The sequence below is a fragment of the Monodelphis domestica genome, chromosome 3 (assembly GCF_027887165.1).
Source record: "Monodelphis domestica isolate mMonDom1 chromosome 3, mMonDom1.pri, whole genome shotgun sequence".
Taxonomy (NCBI): Eukaryota; Metazoa; Chordata; class Mammalia; order Didelphimorphia; family Didelphidae; genus Monodelphis; species Monodelphis domestica.
This window is the reverse complement of record NC_077229.1, coordinates 480,930,289-480,945,466: the sequence shown is the minus strand read 5'-3', so window position 1 is coordinate 480,945,466 and position 15,178 is coordinate 480,930,289. Positions and strand designations below refer to the sequence as shown.

Below are 15,178 nucleotides of genomic sequence, written 5' to 3'. Positions count from 1 at the left end.
ACTTACTACCAATTAAGCTAAGTGGGGAGAAACATTTCTGTGCTGCTTGCAGAGACTAATTGAAAGAATGAGGAAAAAACCCTGTGTCACATTGTGAAGAATAGAGATGGAGCCCGAGTTCTGGGGAGGAGAAATAGTCGTCATTCCTTCTCTGAGAGAAGACATATCTGGTTCCGACTTCCTTGAGGATCAGCTTGAAACAAGTGAAGAGAGAGGAAATGCAGATGCTACAGGAAGGACAAAGATTCAGAGAAAGAGATATAAACAGACTTTGAAAAGCAAATATGCAGGGGAAACCCAGTTCTTCATTGTATCTTTCATTTCCAGTTTGTCTCCCCTGAGATTTCTAAATATCCCCCTTGGGGAAAATTGTGATCTCTTGTATTAAATCAGATATCTCACTCTAAATGGGAGACTTCATTCAGTCTGTGTTTTTTCTTATGTATTCTCACTGTGCAACTTCTGATTTTTACTTGCTTTTTATTTATATAAATGAACTAATGGTATAATTAATATTTGGTAGGAAGAAGTCAAGTATATAAGTATAAACTTGGGTTATCTCCCAAGAAAGTGAATTTTTGAAACTAAAAATTGTGCCACTAAATAAGAAGTATTTAGAAGGCAAATAGAATTTTTATCATTTACACTTCCCTCTTAAAGTGTTAAAGTAGAAATCAGTATTCCTGTTGGAGTAGGAAAGATTACAAAAATATCTCTTTTACCTTCCCATCAGTCACATTTGGACCTGTGCAACACACAAGATGCACTTGTTTAAAATACTGTAGGCAATTAAAACCCATAAAATCCAATTAAAATTATTTTAATAAATCAAAAGGCTTATAGTCTGTTAGTCTGAAAAGCTTAATTTGCATTAATTTCAGTTAATTTCTTCATATGTCATTTAATATAAAACTAATTTATCTTATAAAAAAACTTTAAGTAGCATATGTAATTAAAGTGTTTGAAAGGCTAGTCTCAATTGTTAATTAACTGTGATAGATAAGGAGAGAGTAAGCTTAAGAACTGTTGCTAAAAACCTTCTTATGTTAAGTACACATCTTTACTATCACCTTATTCTTGATGAAGATAAGAGAAACAATCATAGAGAGTTGTAAAAGTAGGAATAGTATTTTCTTTTTTAGGAGTTTATGTCTATAATAGAGTCCTCAGACTTTACATCCTGATAATCAGGTAATTACATCCTGATAAAAGGCAGCAGAGACAATGAGGAAATCTCAGTAGACAACATGTATGCACCAAATGGCATAGCATGCAAATTTCTAAAGGAGAAACTAGTGGAGTTCAAGGATGAAATAGATAGAAAAACTATACTAGTGGGAGACCTGAACCTTCCTCTATCTGAACTAGATAAATCAAACCAAAAAATAAATAAGAAAGTGGTAAGAGAAGTGAATGAAATCTTAGAACAATTAGAGTTAGTAGATAAGAGGAGAAAAATAAATAAGGACAAAAAGGAATACACCTTTTCAGCAGCACATGGTACATTCACAAAGATTGACCATGTAATAGGGCATAAAAACATTGCAAACAAGTGCAAAAGAGCAGAAATAATAAATGCAACCTTTTCAGATCACAATACAATGAAAATAATAATTAGATAGGTATATATCTATTATATATAATAATAATTAGAAAGGGTACATGGAGAGGTAAATCAAAAATTGGAAATTAAATAATATGATTTTCCAAAATTGGTTAAAGTACAAATCATAGAAACACTTAATAATTTCATTGAAGAAAATGACAATGATGAGACATCCTTTCAAAATCAATCAGATGCAGCCAAAGCAGTACTTAGGGGAAAATTTACATCCTTGAATTCCTATATTAACAAATTAGGGAGGGCAAAGGTCAATGAATTGGGCATGCAAATTAAAAAACTAGAAAGTAAAAAATTAAAAATCCTCAGATGAAAACTAAATTAGAGATCCTAAAAATTAAATGAGAAATTAATAAAATTGAAAGCCAAAGAACTATTGATTTTATAAATAAGTCTAGAAGCTGGTACTTTGAAAAAACAAATAAAATAGACAAAGTACTAGTCAATCTAATTTTAAAAAGAAAAGAAGAAAACCAAATTAACAGTATCGAGGAAGTAAAGGGAGACCTCACCTCTAGTAGTAGTAGTAGTCTCTTGGTAACTGAGGATGACTATTGTCTTTGTGTGTTTTTGTGCATGAAGATTTAAGTGGAAAAGTCGATGCACAGAGACAGTCCCACTCTCTCGGCGTTGGAAGCCTGGGTCCAGTGGCATGAAAAGTCATTATATCTGGAGACTTCCTTGGCTGCATTGGATGACCCTGTTGTCTTTTGTGCTCCAACATGCCCTAAGCACTCCACAGTTCCTTGCTGTGTCGCCATCTTAGCAATTGAATCTTCTTATTGGTTTCTTCCGTCTGTTCAGCCGAAGCAGTCTTCACATGCTGGGTGAGCAAAGTCCTAGTTCACCAGGGGTCCACGACGACCTGATGGCTACCCTCACAAGGTTTAGCCGGCCTGTCGAAGCCGTTGCCCAGGGTGTGGCTGCTGCCGCATGCTAGCAGCTACTAGGAGCCACAAGTGAGAGCTGGGTGTCAGATGAGGGTCAGAGGCTGGAGAGCTGCCCTAGGAGGGCACAACAAGCCCTCCATAACAAAAATATTAGTCCTCCCTGAGCACCCCAAACACCCCAACTCTAATGAAGAGGAAATTAAGGCAGAAATTAAAAACTATTATGCCCAATTATATGGCAATAAACATGCCAATCTAAGTAATATGGATGAATATTTACAAAAATATAAATTGTCTATATTAACAGAGGAAGAAATAGATTACCTAAAACAAACCCATATCAGAAAAAGAAGTTGAACAAGCCATCAAAGAACTCCCTAAGAAAATATTCTCAAGACCAGATGGATTCACACATGAATTCTATCAAACATTCAAAGAACAACTTATCCCAATATCATACAAACTATTTGACAGAATAAGCAAAGAAGGAATTCTACCAAATTACTTTTATGACACAAATATGGTACTGAGTCCAAAGCCAGGAAGGTAAAAAACAGAGAAGAAAAACTACAGACCAATCTCCTTAATGAACATAGATACAAAAATCTTAAATAGAATACTAGCCAAAAAGACTCCAGCCAGTGATCACGAGGGTTATTCATTATGACTAGGTGAGATTATACCAGGAATGCAACGATGGTTTAATATTAGGAAAACCATCCACATAATTGATCATATCAACAAGCAAACCAACAAAAATCACATGATTATCTCAGTAGATGCAGAAAAAGCCTCTGAAAAAGGAATAAAGGGACCTTTCCTAAAAATAATCGAAAGTATACATCTAAAACTATCAGCAAGTATCATCTGCAATGGGGATAAATTAGAAGCATGCCCAATAAGATCAGGAATGAAGCAAGGATGCCCATTATAACCTCTATTATTAAACATTGTACTAGAAATACTAGCTGTAGCAATTAGAGAAGAAAAAAATTGAAGGAATTAAAATAGGTAAACAAGAGACTAATCTATCACTACTTGCACATGATATGATGGTCTACTTAAAGAGTCCTAGAGAATCCACCAAAAAGCTAGTGGAAATAGTCAACAACTTCAGCAAAGTTGCAGGATACAAAATAAACCCACATTAGTCATCAGCATTTCTATATATTTTCAAAACATCTCAGCAGCAAGAATTAGAAAGAGAAATTCCATTTTAAATCACCTCAGACAATATAAAATACTTAGGAACCTATTTGCCAAGAAAAACACAGGAATTACATGAACACAACTACAAAACACTCTCCACACAATTAAAACTGGAGCTAAACCTTTGGAAAAACATTAATTGCTCATGGGTAGGATGAGCTAACATAATAAAAATGACAATCCTACCCAAACTTATCTATTTATTTAGTTCCATACCCATTAATCTTCCAAAAAAACTTTTCTACTGAATTAGAAAAAAAAATAACAAAGTTTATTTGGAAGAACAAAAGATCAAGGATATCCAGGGAAATAATGAAAAAAAAAATGTGAAGGAAGGTGGCCTTGCAATACCAGATCTCAAATGATACTATAAAGCAGTGGTCATCAAAACAATATGGTACTGGCTAAGAGACAGAAAGGAGGATCAGTGAAATAGACTTGGGGTAAGTGACCTCAGCAAGACAGTCTATGATAAGCCCAAAGATCCCAGCTATTGGGACCAATATGCACTATTTGATAAAAACTGCTGGGAAAATTGGAAGACATTACGGGAGAGATTGGGTTTGGATCTACATCTCATACCCTACTCCAAGATAAACTCAGAATAGGTGAATGACTTGAATATAAAGAAGGAAACTATAAGTAAATTAGGTGAACACAGAATAGTATTCATGTTAGATCTTTGGAAAAGGAAAGATTTTAGGTTAGAAGAGTTAGAAAAAAATCACAAAATGTAAAATAAATAATTTTGATTATATTAAATCAAAAAGATGTTGTACAAACAAAATCAATGCAACCATTATTAGAAGGGAAGCAACAAATTGTGAAAAATATCTTCATAAGAAAAACTTCTGACAAAGGTCTAATTACTCAAATTTATAAAGAGCTAAATCAATTGTAGAAAAAATCAAGCCATTCCCCAATTGATAAATGGGCAAGGGACATGAATAGGTAATTTTCAGATAAGGAAATCAAAACTATTAATAAGCACATGAAAAAGTGTTCTGAATCACTTATAATCAGAGAGATGCAAATCAAAGCAACTCTGAGATATCACCTCACACCTAGCACAGTGGCAATAACAGCAATGGAAAGTAATGAATGCTAGAGGGGATGTGGCAAAATTGGGATGCAAAAATGCACTGCTGGTGGAGTTATAATTTAATTCAACCATTCTGGAGGGCAATTTGTATCTATGTCCAAAAGGCAGTAAAAGTCTGTCTGCTTTGATCCAGCTATAGCACTCCTGGGGTTATACCCCAAAGAGATAATAAAGGAAAAAGACTTGTACAAAAATATTTATAGCCGCACTCTTTGTGGTGGCAAAAAAAAAAAATTGAAAATGAGGGGATGCCCTTCAATTGGGAAATGGCTGAACAAATTGTGGTATCTGTTGGTGATGGAATACTATTGTGCTCAAAAGAATAATTGATGCAGGGTGAGAGGAGCAGAACCAGGAGATCATTGTACACAGAGACTGATACACTGTGGTATAATAGAATGTAATGGACTTCTCCATTAATAGCAATATAGTGAGCCTGAACAACTCAGAGGGATTTACAAGAAAGAACACTATCCACGTTCAGAGGAAAATCTGTGGGAATAGAAACACCAAAGAAAAACAAATGCTTGATTACATGGGTCTAGGGGGATATGATTGGGAATGTAGACTCTAAATGATCATCCTACTATAAACATCAACAACATGGAAGTAGGTTTTTATCAAGGACACATGTAAAACCCAGTGGAATTGCTCGTCGGCTATGGGAAGGAGTTGGGGGAGGGAAGGGAAAGAATATGATTCTTGTAACCAAGGAATGATGTTCTAAAATGACTAATTAAATAAAATTTTCAAAATAAATAAATTAGTTAAATTTTTTAAAAAAAATAACTACACACTAGCTAAAACAAGCCTGTTTTAACTATTAAAATACATTATAAAAGGATGACCTTTTGGTTGCCATTATTATTATTTTGAAATAGAGATGAAGATTAGGGAATCAAGATTGCAGCTTAGCCACAGCAAAAGTCCAGACCTCTAAAAAACCCTTCCACACCAATTAAAAGCAAAGTGGTTCGAGGGGACAGAAAACCAAATCTAACAACAAGACAGACCTGGGGGACCCTCTTGCTGTATTCAACTTAGATGTATGGCCAAAAAAGCCTGAATTCTTGAACTCTCAGGATCAAAGGAAAGGAAATGGGAAGGTCCCAGGACCCATCCCCCACTTACAGTGCTGAGTCTCCAGCTGTGGCTGGAATTTCTGGGAGGGCAAGGGAGTCCAAAGGAGTGGATTGCTGGTACAGCTGAACTTAAACAGAAAATGTAATGAACTCAAGAGAATCACCAAAAGGGAATTAAGGAAGGGGGGAGGGGGACTTTTTTTAAAGGACCCAATAAGTTCAATAAGTTCAAATGATTTTATATTCCTATAAGAAAAGATGATATTGATAGCTCTTAAAAACTGTTATTATCACCTGGGTACCTAGAATAATTATACTTAGAGGGAACAGTGACAAACTGTATAGGATAAAATGTCAAGATATATATACATATATACATAAATATATATAAAACTAGAGGTAAAAAATAGGTTAATACTAAGAGAAATGAGAAATGAAATAGAGATGAAGTAAAGGATACAATAAAAATCCATAATACAGAGAAGTTTACATAGTTTATAAAGTATTTCACATACAAAAAGTATTTTATAATTACTTTAATTCTTAAATTTTAGTGGAAAATGAGTAATATTTTGCTCACTCTCCTTGAAGAGTATGACTTTCTATTAAAACAGTAACTCATAAGCCTTCATTATAAGGAAAGTTAATAGCTCTATCTTTAACACAAGAAATACAATGATTTAAAATTTTTTAACTTACTTTGACAGTTCAATATGTGGTTCAGTTAAGTTTTTTGATCTATGTTTCAAAAGCTCTTCATGATAGGAAGTTGATATTACTCCAAATCTGTTTATTACAGGGACCTTAGTAATCGGCATATTCTCAGGTAATCAACCTAAGGTAAAATAAGAGTGGATGTTTGAAATATGAATATGAGTGTACTGCAGGTATGCATGATTATCACAGGAACTAGCACAAACCACTGGTGAAACTGTAAGTGGAATTGGCTAGGGAATCTACTTCTAGAAGAACTGTGATAATCTGTACTACAAATGTCTCAGAGAGACATCGGAGAATGCCTAGATATTATGGAACTAGTGCCACTCTACAAACCCCAAAGGGTTCACACAGCATAGTTTCTAAACCATTTATCTCTCAAGTTGAGTACCATATGACTAATAGATGAATCTTCATCTCAGCTATGTCTAAAGGTCCTCAAACCTTAAGGCATAGATCCTAAATTGTCTATAAAACTCAGGATGAACTTCAACTCCTGAAATCTCAGACTCTCAGTCACATTCTTCTTAAAACTCACAAAGATGGAGCTTCTAGACTCCTTCCTTATTCTTCTTAATTAGGTCAAAAGAACAAATGCTGAGATAGGTAAAAAACTTAAGTCTTTATACATAAGGCTACAGGTTAGCCTCAGAGAGAAATAGCCAAAACCCTCTTGAGCAACAATGATCTCTCATTAGAAGTCATCAGTAGAGTGGTCAAACCAAAGGCAAAGATCCACTAAGAATGTGAACAGCTAAATAGAATGAAGCATTTTTGAAGGCTCTGGTTCTAGAACAGCAGCCAATCACAAGCCTTTGTCCACCAGATCAGAACAAGATGCTACTCATGCTCTGAGGAAGTTCCATTAGAAATGATAACAAATCTCCTCAAAGTAAATTCCTCAGAGCCTTTGCAACAGAGTTGCATTAATGACACTTTACATGGGTGCCATTCCTAATTTTAAAAATTCATTTATATATGTGTTTATATTAACATACATGTCCTAAAACATTATGCTTCATATGGACAGATGTACAATGCATTTATGTATTATACACAAAAACATTTATATCTATATCTATAGATATAGATATATCTTCTGATTTCAGTAGTGATCGACCCTGGAATCAAAACTTCCCTCTCCCCAATCCCTGCTCAAGACCAAAGCTCCCACCCCTTCCTCCTTCCTCCAGCACCTGCCTGGGACAGAAACTGCCACAACAGTAAAACCTGGCAGGACACCAAGATATCCCTATCACGCCCAGACAAATGACTTCCTGCATCACTGACCACCATGCCTGAGAACTTCCCATCCCCAGAGACTGAGGTTCCCAACCCCTTTAGGGCTATCCAATCATCTGGAGACAAGTACCTCACTTTGACCAATAGGGTCAATCCAGATTACTTCATCTCACCACCCTATAAAAGATTGCCCCCTTCTCAACCCAGATAGAGACCCCTAGCCATCTGCAGGTTTGCAGGCTCTCCATTTGCTCTCCCTTTGCTACCCCATGCCTTGTTACATTACTCAATCTCTCTGTCTCACTTGCCTCGACTTAGGTAAGACCCCATCAACCAGGAAGACCAAGGATGAGTCACCCCTGGTTCCTTGGACCCCGTCTGACTTTCTGAAACCCTCCCCTTTTCTTGTCAGGCTCCTCTACAATCTCAGTTTCAATCTCTCTCTCTCTCTCTCTCTCTCTCTCTCTCTCTCTCTCTCTCTCTCTCTCTCTCTCTCTCTCTGTCTCTGTCTCTCTCTCTCTCTCTCTCTCTGTCTCTCTCTCTCTCTCTCTCTCCCCCCCCCTCAACTCTCTCTATCCTTCTCTCCTTCCCTCTGACCATATCCCTAACCACTGAACCCTGGACACAGTTTTCATGGGTAAATCTGAGTTCTGCCATCCCCTCCTCCACTCGGTGACTTTCCCCGAGCTAACCCCTTGCACTCCCCAGAGTCCCCATAAATCTAAGCATTTAGTTCAAATCAATCCTGCCTTCTGCTTGCCCCACTTCTTGCTAACTCTTTCTATCTTTGGGAAATCAAGGACAATTGGTAAGAATTTTGGACTTGCCTATCCAAACCCCCACTATATCAACTCCTCTCTCTCCTCTCCCTCCAAAAGAAACCTTTCTTAATCCTTAATGGCTAAAATTTTCACATTCTGTGTATATTGCCATTTCTCAATCCTTCACAACACCACCCCCAACCCTGGGCCCTAATCTCATCAATTTTTCTCAGCCTCCTTTGCTCCCTCCCTCCCTTTCTTTGCCAATCCATGAGGGAAGTTTGTTTATTTGGATTGTAAAGCAAGTAGAAATGTTAAGAATTGAGAGAGAAAATTATAAGTAAAGGTTATGAAGGTAAAAGGTATGAATGTTCTGTAACTAAGGAATCTCTTCTTCTCTCAGTATAGAAACTGGGAGCTGAAACAAGAAACTATTAATCACCATATTGTTAGTGGAAACCAAACTCCCTGCAAAAGAAATTAACCCTTTCAAAGTGCTTTAACTTTTGATCCGCGGAAACTCTCACTAGTTCTGCACTGTTTAATCCACCAGCCAAAAGAAAAAGCCACTCGGATGAACTCAAATGGATATTCTAAGAGTTTGAAGGGAATTGTTTTTGGTGTAGACGAGACAGGATTCCATTCTAACTGATGTGAATTCCAACTGACTATTCCGGAATCTGGCAAAGTGCAATTGGTACTGCATGCCTGACTCTAACCTGAAGTCAAAGAACATTAAAAATCCTTTCCCTGCTTCATCTGTTATAGAGCAAAAAACAGGATATCCCATACAGTTAAGTAATTAGGTAATTGAAGCTCCTGAAATCTGAATATGCATAGCAAGTATGCTCCACTACTTACCCTCAAGTTCTAATCCCTGAATATGAAGTGGAGAAAGCTAAATGGTATTCACTCTGTTCCTTTCTTCTGATCTCTTCTTCTTTCCTGTCCTCCCTGCCACTCTTCTTCATATTCCTGCTCTAATACCCCTGCTCCTCCTCCATAATATTTTCCTGTTGAGATCTTTTCAGAAACTACCACCACCAATCCAGATTGAGGGATGCAGATGGGACCATGAGAGATCCAATGACTCACAATGCCCCTTCTTCAGCAAGAAGCAGTTTGGTGAGCAAGACCATAGCCCAGGACCCTCTTCCTCATTCTCCTCCCTCACACACCACCCCCCTGCCACCTCAGAATCCCATTTCTTCTTTTTTTTTTTAAATTACATCAAAGGACAGGAATTATGGAACTGGGAACCAAAGCCCCCCTCTCCCCAGTCCCTGCTCAAAACCAAAGCCCCTGGCCCCTTCTATCTTCCCCCAGTACCTGCCTAAGCCTTAGAAAGAGACTGTTATAATAATAAAACCTGGCAGGACACCAAGATATACCGTCAGGCCCAGACAAATTTTGACCTCCTGAATCACTGACCATCAAGCCTGAGAACTTCCCACTCCCAGAGACGGAGGTTCCCAACTTCTTTAAGGCTCTCCAATTATCCAACAAGTACCCCAACTTTGCCCACTAGAGACAATCCAGGTTACCTCATCCCTATAAAAACTTTCCCCCTTCTCCAGCAAGCGGAGACATCTAGCCATCTGCAGATTTGTGGGCTCCCCCCCCCTTTTCTCTCCTTTCCTCTTTCCCACCACTCCTTTCTCACAATAAAATCTTATTGCCTTACTCAATCTGTCTGTCTCATTTACCACGGGTTGGTCCCTGTCAGCCAGGTATGATAATTAGTATAGGAAATTCCTCGGTGGGGCCAAAGTATATACTCTAAACATCTGTGCCCAGTAGAATTCATTTTTGCCCCTTTTTGGTAGCCCATACATCAAGGTGCCTACAATGTAGACTTCTTCTATTTAGCAACCATGCTAAGAAAAAATTGGCAAAAATCCCCTCCCAGGTAAATCTCCTAGTTCACTGGGTCAGTGCCTCATTTTAGTGAAGATAAACTATATCAATCTCCTTAATGGAATAAATGTGTCAAAATTCAGGATATATCAAGATATATGTTAGGCCACTCAACCTGGTTTTTTCTTTCCTCCTAGAGTTCATGTTTATAGTTTCTTTCCTTGTAGCAACAGCTTAACAAATATATTATATATGTACATATATACATATTTGTATGCATTTTTGTGTATAAGGACAGAAATAGGGACTGAACCTATGATTTCATTGGTATACATAACTCCAAAGTAAAGGGAAATGATTACCAATGAACACTGGTACCTTCTCTGCAACTTAATGTCCTAAATAAACACTTGCCTTAAATAAACAAAGAGGGGCTAAGAGAGTTGTTAAGGGTCATACAGCCTGGACATGTAGTAGGCAAGTCTTGAACCCAGGGTTTTCTGGCTTGAAAATCAGTTCTAACTTCACAATCCCATGCTGCCTGATAAATACATATATATAATGTGCATCCCACAGGCATATACAGATGTGAAATACATATGCTCATAAATGTATACATAAAGTAAATTATCATCCTTAGCAGTAGTTATGTTCTCTGTGGACATGCAGCTCCCCCCAACCCTGAGTTTGTTATTAGAAAGGCAGTGAATCAAGTGAAGCTGCTCCCCTCCCCTCTCCACCGTGCCTGAGGACATTCCTTACTTCACCCAGCCCTCTACCCAGCAGCTCAATGGAAGTGCTTTCTCCCTCACCTGCATGCCCTGGCACCCTCAGGGAGAGGGTGTAGGGCCTGGTACTCCATCTTGAAAAGTTTCACCATTGCTGTTCTAAAAGTCAACAAGTCAAAGACTGCTGAGTTAGTGAATATTAAAGCTTTAGTGGGTTGATTGCTTTCCTTTCTATTCAAAGAGAACCAAAATGATATCGCTATGTTGGGATCAATATATATATTGGGTTGACTGTGGCTGATCAGACCAATACAAGCTCAGAAGGTACTACTACAGGTCTAGTACAAATAACCTGAATGAACATCTGGGACAGAAATGTCTATAAACGTACACATCTCATGGTTCTTTTGAGCAACAACAATACTGCTTTGCTCATGGATGCAGACTTACCATGCTAAATGGCCCTGTATTAGTGTCTTCCATGTTTCACCAGTTCTTCAGAGAGACTTTGAGAGTGTTTTAAATCACTTCTTCTGACCTTCCTGTGTATGCTTGGCTTGGGTAGTTCTCCATAATATAGGCAAATATATATATATATATATATATATATATATATATATATATATATATATAATTCCACTCTCATTTCGCTTTAGTCATGGCTTGTCACTTTTTCAAGTTAAACAATTTATCATCAGTGCAATAGCTGACTTTGATGTCATTTTTGTCCTTGTGGAAGACATATGACAAAATCTCTGAAAATATCATGTTAAAAAGCATAAGAACCAGCACAAAGTTCTGCTTCACGTCATTGGTGACTAGGAAAGTATGGGAACATTATCCACAACTTGTACAAACATACAATCATGGAGCTGGTACAAAATATTGAACAACTTCTATAAGTAACCAAATTTTGCCATAATCTCTCAAAAACCCTTATGATGGACAGTATCAAAGGCCTTGGTCAGATCAATAAATATCGTATACACACCTCTCTTCTACTCCTGGCACTAGAGGTTTTGGGCAGCAAACATTATATTGATCATTCCTCAACCCTTTCTGAAGCCACACTGGCTCCTGGATAGGTGACTATCTTCCAGAAGAGCATAAACATCAACAACATGGAAATAGGTTCTGATCAAGGTCACATGTAATACCCAGTGGAATTGCGAGTTAGCTATGGGAAGGGCAGGGGGAGGGGAGGGAGGAATAGAATATGATTTTTGTAACCAAGGAATAATGTTCAAAATTGACCAAATTTTTAAAAAAAGCTGAAAGAACTCAACTTTTGAAGGTGGGCTGTGTGACTCCATTAGAAAACCTGTTCAACTCCAAGGGGAGGGGGCAGGAATTGTGACGCAGAAATCAGTCCTAAACAACAGCTGCTCTAAGGTTCCTTCATCTCTCCAGTTCCCCTCACTATTATACTATATGGAGGTGTTAGATTTAAAATGGTTGAAGGCCTTAAACTGTAACAGTTAAAAGAGTGATGTTGTAAACTGTAGTGAGTTAAAATGGTAGAAGATATAAATTGTGATAGATATAAGAGAGGGTGAGTAAATTTGACCACAGAAAATATGTTTCACTACAGTGTCTTGGTTTTTAAATCAAATATAAGGTGGTCGCCAGGGAAATATTCCCAATTATTCAAATACCCAAGTCAACTGGGTTTTATAGAGATTTTAATTGATACAAATGTGGAATTAAAGAAAAGAGAGAAAGAGAGAAAAAGGAAATAAGTATGAAGAGCCTTAAGCCAACATGGCCTAGACCTGAGTCTTAAGAGAGAGAGAGATCAGTCAGTCAGTCTTTTAACACTCACCACAAGATCTGTCTAAGCAAGGATTCTAGTGACACCAGGCCAGCTCTATCTCAGCTGACTTCACCAGAGAGAGTTCCAGCCAGAGTCCTCCTTAAAGAGCCTTCCAGCCAGAGACTGTTCCAAAGGTCCTCTCTCCAGAGCCTCCAGAGGGACAGAGTCCCCCCTCAGAGGAGTTCCAGCGAGACCTCCTTAGAGATTGTCCTCCAAGAGCTTCCCTTCTCCGGAGCCTCTCACAAGAGATTCTTCCCAAGCGATCCTCATCAGAGATCCTCCAAAAGGATTTTTTTCTCAAGAGATTCTGCGTTTTCTTATATAGGGGTTTTTCTCCTATGTCACCTCCCCTAAGTCCTTACATCTACCAATCACTGTAGAAGTTTTCCAAAGGACTGCCCATCTGAATTCCTGCTAAGTCGACTAATCTCCTCAGTAAGTCTGAACCAGTGAAAACACAGCTGAGTCAACTAATCTCATTAAGAGAAAACTTGCCCGACCCTTTTAGGTACCTAGCATCTCATTGTATCAATTCTAAAAAACAGGCATGGCTCAAAGAACTCCTTGCCTTATTATAAGTATGGGTCCAAGTACTTTCATTGTTTAGCAAGGAGTTTTCTCCCCTAAAGCAGTCTTAAGTACGGGTAGAGTAGAGGTCCTCCCATTTCTGATCCTGGCGAGTTCTCACATCAAAATGGGGAATGTCTCCCAGTAGGAAATTTGTTCCAATGGAGGATTCCTCAATGTGGAAATTTTTAACATTCACAAGTCTGAGAAATTTCAAGATTTACAGAGGGAAGCATCAGGGTTAAGGGGAAGGGAGCCAGTGGGAACAAGGCCACTTTAAAAAAAGATTAAAATACAGTAACTGATGAATTATAAAACTGTGTTTACACAAGAAGAGGGGGAAATCATAACTTGGGAGTGGAAGCAATTTTAGAGATGAAGAAAAATATAAACCTAATATAACTTTAAACACAAATGGATAAAACAATCTAATAAAAGGGGGGGCGACATATTGAATAAGAAAAAAACTCTAAAATCTGTTGCTGTCAAGAAACATTTAAATGTTGAATTTAATAAATTCAATCTAATAAAACTTTTAAAAAAACAAAGACACACCAAAATAAAACAAATAAAACTGAGGCAATGGAGGGAAATTACTATGCATCAAATCAATCCAAAAAAGCAAGAGTTACAATCACTGTATCTGACAAAGCCAAAACAGCATCTGAAAAATTCAAAGGGATAAAAAGGACACTGTTATGGTGAAAAGACCCTTCATCAGGCTGGACTACTTTGTTTTTTTCTTCCTCACTCAAAAGCTTCTAGGGAGGAGGGAAGAGGGAGAAAGAAAGGTGTAGGCTGGGAGTAGAGATAAAAGTGCAGAGAAGAGGAGAGAAGAAAAGGGAGAGAGATTTCCTCTGCTCAGGACTTCTGTATTTATAGTCAATGACTGCTCAGCTACAGATGTTGTTTTTTGTCTTAGTATATTAAGCCAACAGTAAACAATAACTAGCCATTATTGATATGGCGAGAATGAATTGGCTCTGAGCTTCTAGAGAAGATGTCCACACCTCAGGAATACTCTTAGAACACTAAATAGCATAATAACATGTTTGCACCTTACCTGCCAGTAGAGTTACGAGAGTGAACTCAGAGATCATTTCATAATGAATATAATAGAAGAAAATAAAGGTAATTAAGACACAGGACATACATATGTCTAAGTATAATGTGTTTTGTCCCCAAGAATTCTCTCTAGCTTTCTTTCTTAAAGCTAGAAGTGAGGTGAAATTTCATCAGAAGTGAAAATAGAAGAAAAAAGCAGACAGACACACAAATACCTGTATGCATACATAATTACAAAAAAGAGAGCAATAAACCTTCAAAATCTGATTGATAAAATATATACAATTCAATTAAAGGGTAAAATAATCAGTAGGATGAAATCAGTAGGAAAGAATATTTTATTCCAAATGGAAATTGAAGCTGAAGAACAGCTAAGAGATCCAAGTAAATCTGATTCATGGAATCACAGAATTTCAAAGTTGGAAAGCCCCTCAACAATCATATGATGATCCAACATATACCTGAGCAGGAACTCCACTCTAAACATCATGGATAAGTTTTATTCAGTTTACTTTTGAAGACCT

General features: G+C 37.5%; 1 protein-coding gene across 2 annotated transcripts in view; it reads right to left on the bottom strand.

Moving 5' to 3' along the window:
• TMEM232 (transmembrane protein 232) overlaps positions 1 to 15,178 on the bottom strand; it is a 183,299-nt gene that overhangs the window by 152,560 nt on the left and 15,561 nt on the right. The window contains exons 1-2 of one of the 2 annotated variants that reach the window (XM_056824705.1): positions 7,160 to 7,367; positions 6,604 to 6,739 (exon numbers count right to left, since the gene is read on the bottom strand). In XM_056824705.1, coding sequence (XP_056680683.1) covers positions 6,604 to 6,722 — 119 coding nt within the window. In that variant the 5' untranslated portion in view covers positions 6,723 to 6,739; positions 7,160 to 7,367. Of the gene's footprint in view, positions 1 to 6,603; positions 6,740 to 7,159; positions 7,368 to 15,178 lie in introns of those variants that run through there. The other variant, XM_056824706.1, reaches the window with a different exon arrangement.